Raw genomic sequence first — 14115 nt, 5'->3', positions numbered from 1 at the left:
TTTGTCAATGGCCAGAACTCCCGCTTGGATTTTTTTTTTTTAATTGCCTTGATTTCAGATTGTAAAAAAAAAAAAAAGGACAAATTTGAAATGGTTTCGATTGGCTGGAACCAAAACCAGGAGGGGGCTCACCGGGGTGAGTGTGTGTGTCAGCAGATCAGTTGTGTGTGTGTATGTGTGTTTCTCAGCAGGAGATCAGCTGTGTGTGTGTGTGTGTGTGTGAGACCCAGGTGACACGTAAGCCACAAGGAGGCTAAAACCTTTGCCATGATGATGATGAAGAAACTCCCCCCTCCCCCCAGTGACCAAACGTTGGCTTTTTGTCCGAATTTGAGATGAATCCCTCCCCCCCCCTTCGATTTTTTTGGCAGGCTGGACAAATCCGCTGTCCAGCCAGTTCTCCCCCTGGGCCGAGAGGCAGGGTGTGGGGCTGCCAATGGCTGTGTCCTCCCAGTAGCGTCCCAGTGTGTTCACCGGTGGGCGTTTCCTGTGTGTCCCACGCCCCGCAGTGCCACGTGGCGCTTCTGTCGCCCTCTAGTGGCGGGTGGCAGATGAGCGCGCCCGCCTGACACAGCTGGGTCGCCTAGCTCCGGCTGCAGAGGGTACGAATCCAGGGGTCCGGGGCGTTACAGGTGCATTACAGGGCAGCACGCTCGGGCCAGGCCCGGGACCCCTGTGCTGTCCCCTCGCCTGGGCTAGTCTGACCTGTAGTCAGTGCCGGCTCCATTGACTCAGTGCGGCGCTAGGGGGCGCTGTGCGTAGGGGGTGGTTGGCTCAGTAGGGGGCGCTCTGCCCTGGCAGTCAGGGCTGGCCCCAGTGCGGCACTAGGGGGCGCTGTGCGCAGGGGGTGGTTGGCTCAGTAGGGGGCGCTCTGCCCTGGCAGTCAGGGCTGGCCCCAGTGCGGCACTAGGGGGCGCTGTGCGCAGGGGGTGGTTGGCTCAGTAGGGGGCGCTCTGCCCTGGCAGTCAGGGCTGGCCCCAGTGCGGCACTAGGGGGCGCTGTGCGCAGGGGGTGGTTGGCTCAGTAGGGGGCGCTCTGCCCTGGCAGTCAGGGCTGGCCCCAGTGCGGCACTAGGGGGCGCTGTGCGCAGGGGGTGGTTGGCTCAGTAGGGGGCGCTCTGCCCTGGCAGTCAGGGCTGGCCCCAGTGCGGCACTAGGGGGCGCTGTGCGCAGGGGGTGGTTGGCTCAGTAGGGGGCGCTCTGCCCTGGCAGTCAGTAACTGCGGGATCCGATGGGCAGGGCGATGGTACTTCAGAGGGAGGGACAGGACAGCGGGGTGGGGGTGGGGGAAGTTGCCCCTCCCGGAGCCCAGGGGACCCCAGGGTCACGGCCGCAGCCAGTGGGAATAAACAAGATAGGTAGGAAAGGAGGGGGGTCGCACTAGCTCCAGCCTTCCAGTCAGGGCCCGGCTGCAGGCCCCCCTCCCCATCTCACCCCCAGCTGGGAGGGTAATCGATCCCCACTGTGTATGGGGGGGGGGGCGGAGGGGTCTGCCGATCCTCCCTCCCCCACCCAAACATAAGCAGGTCTGCAGGAGGTGAGAGGGGAAGAGGTCACACTCCCCTCCCAGAGCCAAGTGTAGAACCCAGGAGTTCTGATTCCCACCCACCCCCTCTTCTCTCACCGCAAGATTCCCCTCCCTGAGCTGTGAATAGAACCCAGGAGACCTGACTCCCAGAACCCCCTGCTCTAGCCCCCTAGAGCCCATTGCCCTGCTACAGCTGGGAATAGAACCCAGGAGTCCTGGCTCTCAATCCCTGCTCTAACCACTAGACCCCACTCCCCTCCCTGAGGCTGAAGGCGAAACCCCTGCGCTCCGGGAGTAGCTGGAAGCGGTAGTGGAGGAAGAGATGAAATAGGCGCGCCGTCCCTTTAAAAGAGCCGGGGCCTATGTGTGGCGGTGAGCTCCTGGCCAGCTGTTGGCTATTAGCCAGGCCAGCACATGCCTTCAGTGCTGCTGGGAGGGGGCCCTAGGGACTCGGAGCCTTTGCTGTTGCCTGGGGTGATGAAGAGGGATGGGGGGTGGGGGGAACGGCACCGGGGGATTGGCTCAGAGCCCCAAGGCAAAGCCTGGGAGAATCCCAGATCAGCCCCGCCCATGTGGCCCCAATGAAGCGCCCGGAGACGTGTGGGGTGCGTGTGCCCTTGCAACATCTGACCAGCCGCTGGAGACGTGTGCAGGGAAACTGCCTGGCTGCAGTCCCCTGGGCTCCTCAAGTCCAGACAAGGGAACAGGGCATGCTCGCAGCCCAGAGCTGGGGATGGAACCCAGGCATCCTGGCTTCCACCCCTGCCCCCGCCACCACCAGGCCTGGAAACAGAACCTAGGAGTCCTGATTCCCAGCCCGGCTTCACCGCTGTAACCCACCAGACCCCACTCCCTTCCCAGAGGCAGGGATAGAACCCAGGAGTCCTGGCTCCCAGCCCCCACTCTAACCCACTAGATCCCAACACCCCTCCCAGAGCTGGATACAGAACCCAGAAGTCCTGGCTCAGAGCTGCCCCGTTCCCCCCACCCCTTTTTTTTTCTTTTATCCACTCGCCCACACTCCAACAGAACCCCGGAGCCCTGAGTCCCATGTAGACTCTCCTAATTCAGTTTAGTTTAAACCTGATCCTGACGGAGGATGTGGGGGAGAGGGGTCAGGCGGAGGATGGAAGGAGGAGAATGAGTGGTGGGGGAAGGGAGGACACGGAATCCCCCCTCCGGGGAAACGGGGTGGCGGGAGGGTTATCGGTGCAGGTGCCACGGAGGCAGCAGTTGGCTTGTAGCCGTTGGGCTCTGCGGTCGAGCCGGGAAGCCCTCTGCTCTAATCAGGAAGCGCAGGGGCACGGCTGGCTCTAACTGCTCTGCAGCTCGCCGGGCTCAGAGCCAGAGGCAGAGGGGCTGGGAGTGGGTCCCCCATCCCGCGCACCCACCGGCCCTGGAGCCTTGGCCTGGCCCTGCCACATCTGCCCAACAGCTGGAGACGTGTGCGGGGGAAAAGGCCCCCGGTGGCCTCCAGGACCGGGAGTGAGTCCTGGCACTTGCATGGGTGCTGGAACTAGGGGGGATGCCGCAACCCCTGGCTTGAAGTGCTTTCCATTATATGCAGGGTTTCCAGTTTGGTTCAATGGCTCTCAGCTCCCTCCCTCACTCTACACATTGTTCCAGTACCCCTGGGCACTTGTGCCCCGCTGTGCCAATCCTACCATGCTCCAGGGCTGGGAATGCAAATCCTGCAAACAGAGACCTGGCGTGCAGACCTGCCTGCATGGTGGGCGTGCAAATCCTGGCACTAGTGGCCAGGTGTGCAAATCTGCCGGTTGGTGCGCAAATCCTGCCCTGAGAACTGGTGTGCAAATCTGTCTGTGCTGTGGGTGTGCAAATCCTGGCACCAGTGGCCAGTTGTGCAAATCTGCCTGCGCTGTGGGTGTGAAAATCCTGCCCTGGAGAACTGGTGTGCAAATCTGCCTGCACATCCTGGCACCAGTGACCTGGAGTGAAAATTGATCTGCACTGTGGGTGTGCAAATCCTGGTGCTCGTGAGCTGGTGTGCAAATCCTACTATGCTCCATGGCGGGGAACACACATCCTGCCCTAGGGACCTGGTGTGCAAATCCACTTGTACTGTGGGTGGGCAAACCCTGGCACTAATGCCATAGTGTGCAAACGCTACTGTGCTCGGGGCCTGGGAGCGTGCAAATCCCGCTGCAGTTGGTGGCTGAGAGCGCTGCGACTAGCCTTAGCACATTGCACTCGCCGGGCGTGTAAACCCTGGCACTAGTGCACTGGTGTGCAAATCCCACCATGCTCAGGGGCCTGGGCGTGTGGATCCCAAGCGCTGGGAGTGCGCACCTCGCGGCCCACAGACCAACCACACACCAGTGGTGTAAACACGCAGCACTCCTCCCCCCCCCCAAGCCCCCCCAGACTGAAGCTGAGCTAAACTGAGCTGCAGATACACCCCCCACGCTCTCACCGCGCATCCTCCGAGGTTGGGTTGGTTCCTCCGGCCCATTTGGGTGCATGTGTGACTATCAGCTCAGCCCAGCTGGCGGCCAACGGGTCGCGGGGGGACGAGCAGGAGAGATAGAGGGACTATGACATGCTGTTTACGTTCAGCCGGCTCTGAGCTCCTCCTGGCCCCTACGGCTTTCTGGGTGCCCAGGAGCCCAGAGGCTGTGCAAGACTCCTGGGTCTTGAGGGGGGGTCACCCCTAGCTATGAGGCTTGGGTTAGGTGGGCAAGGGAGACAGGGACACTGGGTCCATCTAGCTTGGCACCCCCAACTCCAGACCAATGGGCCCATCAGTCTGGTATCACCCCCTCCCTTCTGCCCCGGCTCCAGCCAGAGGGTCGTCTACTTCACAGTCACTCCCAGAGGACCACCAGCGGGGGAGGGTTATGGGTGGGCAAGCCCACAACAAAAGGATGAAGAACGTCAATGGTGGTAGCGGAGGGTAAAATACCCTGTGGTTAGAGCAAGGCGGGCTGGGATCAGATCTCCTGGGTTCTCCTTCTGGATCTGGGAAGGAAGTTGGGCCAGATAGCTTAAAGCTGCGGGGTAAGTGTGGGTCAGGACTCCTGGGATCCATTTCCAGCTCTGGGAAGCGAGTGGATCTAGAGGTCAGAGCAAGGCTGGGAAGGGAGCCAGGACTCCTGGGTTCTATTCCCAGCTCTGGGAAGGGAGTGGGGGCCAGTGGTTGGAGCAGGAGATCACCTAGACCCTCACAACTTCCCTTCCAGAGCTGGGGATGGAACCCAGGAGTCCTGACTCCCAGAATGCCCTGCTCTAACCACTGGACCACGCTGCCTCTCAAGACTTTCTTCCCAACTCTGCAGCAGCAGCTGCACCAGGGACGTGGCAGGGCAGGGCTGGGTGCTGTGTGTGACCGTTGCTTGAGCGATTCTACAGCGGCGGGTGCCAGGGAGTCACGGGATAGGAATACCCGAGCTGGCAGCGGTTGGCCAGCAGGGGAAGCGGCAGGGAAGGAAGGGGATGGAGGGGGGAGAAGCTATGTGGAGGGGGAATGCGGGGTCGGTGGCATAGATGGGTTGTAATAAATTATTTTGCCTAAAGACATTGCCCACCGATGCCAGGGGAGAGGGCACTGGGGTTTGCATCATCAACTGTATTTTCAGGGTCGCGGTGAAAGAGCTCTTGAGAAAGAGTCGGGGGGGGGGGGAGTGTATGCATGTGCACATGTGTGTGCTTTCCCCTCCCAACAGCCCCAGAACTGTGTCCCAGCTGGGAATGGCTTGATGCAGGACGCTCAACCCCGTTCATGCTTTTATAACGTCAGAGAGGCAGGCTGGTCCAGGGTTTGGGGTGCCAGTCTGGGACTTAGAAGAGCCAGGTTCAATCAGCTGCTCTGCCACAGACTCTCTCTGTGCCCTGAAGCAAGTCACTGAGCAGCGCCGTGCCTCAGTTTCCCCCAGCGATGCAATGGGGGTAATAGCATGGCTCTGCCACACAGGGAAGATAAAGACGACAGCGACGGGGGCCACCCAGACCCCGGGGCACAGTGGGATACAATTTGCTCCTGCCTTGCCCCTCATCCAGTCGCTGGCATGGCTGGCAAGTGGGCACCAAACATGCCTGGCTTTGACCCGGAAGTGTTTTGTGCCCACTTTGCCCTGGTGTAAATGACTGTGCCGGGATCTGGGGATCAGGCCCGAGATGCAGGAAAGGAGGAGCTGCCAAGGTGTGAAAAAGCCTGAATTACTGGCCCTTGGCAGAGCTAGACTGGAGTCTGGCATTTTTCCATTGCAATTAGATGCCAGTCGCTGGCCAGTGCCCACTGACTCGGGCTCCAGGGCTGTTTAATTGCGGTGTAGGCATTCGGGCTCAGGATGGAGCCCAGGCTTTGGGACCCACCCCCATCCTGGGGTCCGAGCCCGAGCTCCACCCCAAAAAATGTCGACACTGCAATTTTATAGCCCCCCTTGGCCCGCGCCAGCTGACACAGGCCACCCCTGGGCGTTCTCTTGCAGTGTAGATGTACCCAGGGGGGCCAGATTCCCAGCTGGTGTCGATCAGCCGTCGCTCCATTGGAGTCACCGGGCCAGACCCCCAGCTGGGGTAAGCCGGCATGGCATGGACATCAAAGGAGAGACACTGATCTACACCAGCAGGGGACATCGGTGCCTTTAAATGTGAGCAGGATGACATATTGGGCCCATACAGAGCTCCAAGAGCTTTTGAGGGGTAACGCACAGCTACCCCTCTCTACTGGGGATGTGGGTAGTTAATTTTCCCGGCTACAGCAGAGTTAGAACACACCATCCCCAAGTCCAGGCAGCCCCATCGTGCCGGCTGAAGGAGAATCTCCATTTGCAGTATAGAGGGACTGGCACACAGAAGCACAGCTCTGGTTCCACCCGGTAGAAGGCAGCGGTCCACAGACATGCCAGCCAGCTTGCTGCAAGCAGCTTCCCACCCAAAAAGCCTGAAACGCTTTACAAAGAGAGGGACCCACCGCATTTACAGGTGGGGAAACTGAGGCACAGAGTGGGGAAATGACATGGTAAGGGTCACACTCCAGCTCCAGGGAGAGATCCCAGAAGTCCTGACTCCCAACCCTCCTGCTCTAATCACTAGACCCCGCTCCCCTCCCAGAGCTGGGGAGAGAACCCAGGAGTCCTGACTCCCAACCCTCCTGCTCTAACCACTAGACCCCACTCCCCTCCCAGAGCTGGGGAGAGAACCCAGGAGTCCTGGCTCCCAGCCCTCCCCTGCTCTAACCACTAGACCCCGCTCCCCTCCCAGAGCTGGGGAGAGAACCCAGGAGTCCTGACTCCCAACCCTCCTGCTCTAACCACTAGACCCCGCTCCCCTCCCAGAGCTGGGGAGAGAACCCAGGAGTCCTGGCTCCCAGCCCTCCCCTGCTCTAACCACTAGACCCCGCTCCCCTCCCAGAGCTGGGGAGAGAACCCAGGAGTCCTGACTCCCAACCCTCCTGCTCTAACCACTAGACCCCACTCCCCTCCCAGAGCTGGGGAGAGAACCCAGGAGTCCTGGCCTCTCGCCTCAGCCTCCCCTTGTGGCTGCAGCCATGCTGGGGAATGCTGCTGCGCGAATCCCCCCCGCTTCCCCCCTCCCAGCTCGCCATAGCCCCGCCCACCCCGCTATCCGCCCCGCCCCTTTCCCGGGGGGCGGGGCCAAAGGGCCGCGCGGGGCTGCAAAAGCTGGCTCTTTAAAAGCCCTCCACGCGGGCCCGGCCCGGCGCAGCCCTGCCGAGAGCCGGAGGAGCCGGGGCGGAGACGATGCCCTCCGATCTGCTGACCCCCTTTGTGGAGCTGGACGATCCTCTGTGCCAGGTGGGGCGGGGAGACCTGGGGGGGGAGGGATTTGCCACTTGCAGGTCACTCTCTGCGCCTCCCTCCTGTTTTCCCGCCATGCTGCTCCGATGGGCTTTTGTTACCCCCGGGCCCCCCCCGGTGCCTGGCCGGGCTGGGGGAGGACAGGCCCCGTGAGAGCCCCGGGCTGCAGAAGATCCAGAAGCAAGAAAGTCGTGTCCGCCCCCCCGCAAATAAAGTCTCTGCGGGCTTGCAGCCTGGCCTGGTTCTCCATGTGCTCCTGGCTGCCCTGTGCCGGGCTGGAGGGGGGCCTGGCAGGCGACTTGCTCTTCGCAGCTGCTCTTTCCACGGGGGGGAGGATTGGCCCCAGCGAGAGGGGCGGGAAATGGTGCAAAGTTTTGTAAAAAGCCAGGAAGGATTTGCACCTAGGTGTCCAGGCCGCAAGGCACTTTACTTGGGACTGCGTTGGGCAGGGATTTGGACTAGGTACCTCCTGAGGTCTCTTCCATGCTAGGAAAAGCTATGATTTCCAGCTGGATGGGTGCTGTCCCCCCCCACACACACCTACCCACCCACACACCCTTCAGTGCAGGGTTTGCAGCTTGGTTCAGTGGCTTGCAGCATCCCCCCCATACCGATTGTCCCTGCACCCCTCCTACCTGTGGCTCCTTGCATCGTTGCAGCTGCTCTGAGATGGGATGGGGTGGGGTGTGTGTGTGTGGGGGGGGGGTCTTTTTCCTCCCCAATCTGCCTGCCGGAGGCTGGGCCCTCAGCGGCTGAGCTGGGCCTCACCTCAAATAGGACACCCGCTGGGCATCTGACCCTGGCTTTCAGAGATTTACACCCACCCCACCCCTTCTGTCTCTCTGGCTTTCCCCTAGCTTCTGAGTTGCAGCAGACCGCCTCCCCCCCACCCAACCGGACAAAAGGGCCCCTCTGCTCCAAACAGTTGAGTTTTGTAGCAGCAGGGGTTCTGCTTTATTTGCTGGGGGGGGGGGGGGGGGGCTATAAAACACCCGAGCGCTTTATTAAACACCCAGTGTGAGACCATCGCGCCCCGTCCAGAGGCTCTGGAACAGAGCCAGGCACTTCAGCGGCGTGGGCCAGGCGTGTGTTTGCTGCAAGGTTTCAAATGGGGAAGCTGGGAAAGTGGGAGCCGCTTTCTCCTCCAGGACACGCTACCACGGCACAAGTGGTTCAGGAGCATGGGAACTGGATGAAGCTGTGGGGCCCCCTTTGTTCAAACCGGCTCCCTGCTGGGGCCCGGGACTAAGCCCAGCTCGGGGGCAAATGGGGCCGACACCCACTGACTTCGATCGGTGCCATGCCTGGAACGGTGAGCTAGCATCTGGCCTCCCCTCTGGACGAAGCCCCGATAGAAGCCAGGTTGTGTACACCCTGCCCCCCACCCCCCCAAAAAAAGGCCTGGTGCCTGTCTCTGCTGCCTAGCGTGCTCCCTAAAAGGTGGATCTGCTTGTATTACGTGGAATATGGTAGCGGCTAAAGGCCCCTGAAAAGGTCACCGTCTCAGGTCTGTTACACCAGTATATCTCCGGCGGTGGGTGCTCTCCTACTGGAATGTGGGAGTTGCCAAGGTGGTCTAAATCTGAACCAAAATTTAGATCCTGTGTGGATGGGGAAACTGAGGCACGGGGGGGTGACTTGCCCAAGGTCATCCTGGCAGCAGAGCTGAGAATAGAACCCAGGAGTCCTGAGTCCTAGTCTGGCGCCCTCCACTCCAGTCTCCAGTGGCCCCGCATTAACTCTTCATTAGCTAGGAGCACTCGGGGGAGGGGGGGCGTCCCCATGATGTCCAAGCTTCCCACTCACTCTGGACAGGGGAGCAGCTCCTTGGTACCTCTCTAGTCAGTGATCCTTCCCAGCCCCGTACGGTCCTGCAGGCCGCAGACGGAGTAATTGGCTAATTGCATGAGCCGGGCAGTCCAGACGGAGCCCCTGCAGATGTCTGAGCCGGAGGCGTGTGGCTCAGCTCCCTCTCCCAGGGCTTAATCAGCTGGGGCAAGTGTGCCCCGACCTCCTGGTGTGGCTCCCTGGCCGTGGCTTATCGAGCTGTCAGATCCGATCCCTAAACTGTTTGGCTGCTAAGGTCTCTGTGTGGCTGGCTCCCTACCACACCCCAGGGCCTGCTGAGAGCAGCTTCAGGGCAAGAACCCAGATTTCCTCCTCTCCCCGCCCACCCCCCCTCCCCCCGGTTTCAAAACCCCTTGGAAATCCCTGCCAGCAGCTTAGGGGGGCTAGGACACACAGCTGTGTCGTTCTGCTTCCATCCAGCAGAGGGCAGCATGCTCACCTCCTCCCATGCCCTGTGTGGCCCCCCCAATGTCTGTAAAGCACTTTGCTACCAGACATCCCTGCTGTGAAGGGGGGGAAACACAGGCATGGAGAGGGAGGGAAGCGGCTTGCCTTGTGTGAGTCAGTGCTGGTGGGGAGGCGGGGGGGCGCATGGAACCCAGGTGTCCTAATGCTGCTTCCAGGCCTGTGCTCTAACCACTAGACCAGCTGTCCTGCTTCACAGTGCCCCCACTTGCAGCTCATCAAGGAAGCATAAACTAGTGGGTGGCACACTTTGGGGGCCTTCTGCCTCCCCCGCCCCAATCAACAGGATTCTGGCTGCTGATGCTTAGACACTGCTTGAGACTTGGCTTCGTTATTTGCAGCCGGGTGGTCGGCCTGGCATGTGGGGCTCAGCCAGGGGCTGTCTGTTCTGTTTTACTGGCGGGGGGGGGCAGGGTTTCTCCCCTTCAGCTCAGCCTGTTTCTGCTGCTGGCCGTCCCCAGCCTCGCTACGTTGCCTCCTCTAACCGACGCCCCCCCCCCCCCCCCTTCTGCCCTTACAGGCCTTCCTGAGGCTGAACGTGGCGGAGGAGCCTGGCCCCACGGCGAGATGCCCGGGGGGATACCAGCGCACCTTCTCCGCCTGCCCGGCGGCGCCGTCCGGCAGCGCTGAGCCCCTGGAGGAGGCTGCGGGTGCCTCGGGTGCCCTCTGGTCCCTCCACGGCCAGTGGGGCTGGGCCCCAGCGCTGCCCCGCACCAGTCTCCAGCGCCTCCCATTCCGGGCGGAGCGCTCGGCCAGCGTGATCGAGGGCTGCCGGGAGGGGGCGGCCGCCTCGGCCCGCTACAAGACGGAGCTCTGCCGCACCTACCAGGAGAGCGGGGCCTGCAAGTACGGGGCCAAGTGCCAGTTCGCCCACGGGGCCGGGGAGCTGCGGACCCTCAGCCGCCACCCCAAGTACAAGACGGAGCTGTGCCGGACGTTCCACACGGCCGGCTTCTGCCCCTACGGCTCCCGCTGCCACTTCATCCACAACGCGGAGGAGCAGCGCCCCCCCTCCTTCTCCCGCAGCGCCTCCCTGCCCTCCGCCTCACTGCCTGTCCCCCTCCGGCCGCCCGGGCCCTGCGGCTGCTGCCACCCCGCCGGGGATCCCCCCTCTTTGGCCTTTCCGGCCACCGCCACTCTGGGCCAGGACGGAGCAGGGGGGACCCCGGCTGCCCCCGACGCCTTCGCCTTCCCCGGGCAGCTGTTGCTGCAGAGGAGCCCTTCCTCCGACTCCCTCTCGGATCAGGAGGACTCGGGAGGCAGCAGCGGGTCCGAGTCGCCAGGACTGGGGCCCGGCGGGCGCCGGCTCCCCATCTTCAGTCGCCTGTCTGTCTCCGACTAGCCGGTGTGCAGCGAACCTCCAGCACGGGCCCTGCCCCCCCTGCCCTTTGCTGGGGCAAATGCTTAAATCGCTGCCTCTCCACCGAGAGGCTGGGACCTGGGGGGGGGTGGGGGAGGAGGTACAATATTGGATCAGAGCTGAAGGGGTTAATCGGTTCCAGGGTTCAGTGTGTAGGGGCAAAACCCCCCTCTGGGATCATGTGATCAGTAACCCATGGGCCAGATCTTCTACTTCTGGTATAAATCAGGGCTCATTCCACTCCTATTGGAGTCTGACCCCCCCTGTATTGCAGAAGGGCAGAGGAGAACTAGGCCTGGGAAGGGGGTGCTTCTCCCCCCCCCCCCACGCCTATCACCATGTGCCTCATACCATTGCTTATACCAGTGTATACTGCTGCTGGATGGGATGGGGTTGGAGTCTTGCACTGGTGTAAACCACCATGCAAGGAGGAAAAGCCTTTCAGTGGTGAACACAGCCTGGGCTATTCTTGCTTGGGGGGCTGGGGAGGCAGAGGCATCACGAGACCTCCTGATCTCTGCAGCCCGGGTCCGTGGGTGGATTCTGAGTCAGATCTCCTGACCCAGAGGCCGCTTCTGGAAACTCGGATGCGTGACCTTGTGTCTTCCAAAACAAACAAAAAAAAGGAAAGTGTTTTTTTAACACACACAGGCAAGTTCCTGTGATAGGGGATTTTTTGTGTGTGTGTGTCTGGGTCTGATTCTGCTGCTCTGCATCTGGTGTAGGGATTTCCACCAGAGCCGGACGCTGCTGTGAGCTGCAGAGCCGGTGAGAATCGGTAGCCCTTTTGAGGAGCCCCTGGTGCCCCTGCCTGTGCAGGAGGGTGGATGTGAAGTGAAACGGACGAGGTGCTGAAACTGAAACTGACCAGCCTCCTGTCTCCCCAGGCCTAGAGCAGAGGCTTCTCACTCCCTCAGGGCAGGCTGCTGGTGGTAGGACGGTTGTAGCTTTATACAGATGATCCGTGACTCTACCCGAGAGCCTTCCGGGTGTCCTGAACAAGCCATGTGGCCTTGCTAGCCTCCCGTTGCAGCTGGCAGGCTCTGAGCCTGCCCACTAGGTGCTACTTTTTCTCAGGCTTAAACACCCAAGTGCTATTGATCTCGGAGGGGTTGGTTGCTGCCATGTGTGGCTTGCTGTGACTTAAACTTGCCACGCAAACTCCATGCAGCCTGGCTGGGGCGGCAGGCTGGCTCTCATCTTACCAGCAGGGGGTGCTAGGTTCCAGCAAGGGGAAGTTAGGCATCCCAGGTTGGGAGTCCGTTTGGCAAGTGATTCCTCCTCCTGGGATCTCCTCCCAAGTTCGTCCCAACTTGGCTGGCCTGCCAGATTCCTGCCCCCAGCCCCTCTCATCTCCTCCCTAGTGGTCTGGATCCTCAGGGGGCGGAGGCAGAGTTGCAGGTGGAAGATGGCAGGAAATTACCCAGGACGGGGGAGTGTCTGGCAAGCAGGCAGGGCTGGTGTTCACTATACCCACCGTCTGTACCCCGGGCCAGATTTCTCCAGGTTGCTCTGTTCCTGTCTAGGCTCTAAACCAAGGAAGGGACAGACTCTTTCCCATAAATCCTCTGCTCTGAGCTAAGCTGTGCAAACAGCCAAGCTCACAGGCCAAACCTGCCTGTTTGTTTGGGAGCCGAGACCTTCAGCAAAGCTGGCCGGATCTTATGGGCTGAATTATTTTAGGGCCAGATTCTAAAAACCCAAATAGGCTCCTGAATTATTATTCTTCCCCCCCACCCTCCCCCACCCCCTCATGTTTCAGATCCATCTGCTATTCTCTGCCCCTCCTCACTGGGCTGGGAATGGAGCAGTGTTTAGACTATATGGTTTAATTTCACAGCCCCACCCTATAGGTAGGAAACAACGCCCCCCCCCCCACTCCCCCCTCAGCTCTGCAGCGTCCTCCTGCTGGCTGGCTACTCTCGTTGTCTTTCCCAGTTTAAACCTCTTCAGTTGTTTTGAAGAAAGCTACTAATCTTTCAAAGGTAGAAGGCTTCCTCTGCTAGGCTAGCGTCGCTGGGCTAGTATCTAAGGCAAAGAGTTTTCAAAGATGCCTTGGGGGTGGATTTGAGAATCCCGCTCCAGTGGGAATAGCTTGTTTTCCATGCAACTGATCAGACCTGTGCATCTAAGGAGGGGGGTGGAAAGTGACAGAATTTCTGCATGTGTGGACGCTCTATTCTGGAATAATTCATGGGCTTCCCAAGCAGAGCAATAGTTGTGGAACAAAATTTGCTCTGAAATGGAGCAGGGAAATAGGGAGTAATTCTGCAAGAGTTATTCCAGTCAATATCCCTTCTCTCCCCCCGACCAGCCCTTCCTCAAAAATGTAGGTTTGAAAAGCCTTAGTCTGTTTTTTTTAAATTATATTTTAAACTATTTATTGTCTTTAAAAAAAATCCTATTTCTGATATTGGAACCAAATCTTTTTAGAGGAGCATAAACTTTTTAGTTTATCCTGCACGCCGAAATTCAGGACCAGCGCCTGCCTTAAGGATCTGACTGTAACCATGCTGAATCTAACTTATTGTGAAATTGATTTCTTGTTTATTTATAGTGGTTTCACTCTGCTTTTTTATAGATCTATAAAATTAATATAATGGGTGATTTTTTTTTTTTAATGGATTGTATCTATTTCCTGACTGTAATAAAACTGTCTCTTTTTGTGCATCTGGTGCTCTGCTTAATCTTTAAGGTGAAGGCCGGCTTTGTTTTTTAGCGACTGTTTAGTATCATGGTAGCAACTTACGGAGGAAGAATAATACTAAACTAGGCCCTGATCTTGCACGTGTTTAACTTCAAGCTTCTGGCACTAAGCCCATGTTGAACTTTAAGCAAGAGTGTTGGCTGGTTCAGTGTTTCAAGGGCAGATGTTCAGCAAATCCCTGACTCCTAGGTTCCACTGACTTCACTGAAGCTTAAACAGGTCTTGTGGCACTCTCGGAGCAAAGATGTAAGTAAAGATGGTGAAACTCCCTGTCAGTGTCTGGCGCACCGGGCCTGGGACTTCCAAGACCTGGGCTGTGCTCCTAGTTATGCCCACTGGCCCTGCTGGGCGATCCTCGGGCAAGTCAGCTTGCCCCAGTTTCCCTACCTGTCAAATGGAGATGCTGATGCTACCCTCCTTTGTAAAGCACT

At 59.5% G+C, this 14115-nt stretch overlaps 1 protein-coding gene across 1 annotated transcript; it reads left to right on the top strand.

Annotated features, from left to right (window-relative positions):
* Nucleotides 1–7136: 7136 nt before the first annotated feature.
* Nucleotides 7137–13647, top strand: LOC125628244 (mRNA decay activator protein ZFP36L1). Its single transcript, XM_048833152.2, has 2 exons — nt 7137–7301; nt 10138–13647. Exons 1-2 carry the CDS (start codon nt 7248–7250, stop codon nt 10957–10959), a joined length of 876 nt encoding a protein of 291 aa, XP_048689109.1. The 5' UTR covers nt 7137–7247; the 3' UTR covers nt 10960–13647.
* Nucleotides 13648–14115: the final 468 nt, after the last annotated feature.

The sequence above is a fragment of the Caretta caretta genome, chromosome 23 (genome assembly GCF_965140235.1).
Source record: "Caretta caretta isolate rCarCar2 chromosome 23, rCarCar1.hap1, whole genome shotgun sequence".
In the NCBI taxonomy this organism is placed as follows: Eukaryota; Metazoa; Chordata; order Testudines; family Cheloniidae; genus Caretta; species Caretta caretta.
This window is presented reverse-complemented; position numbering and strand designations above follow the sequence as displayed.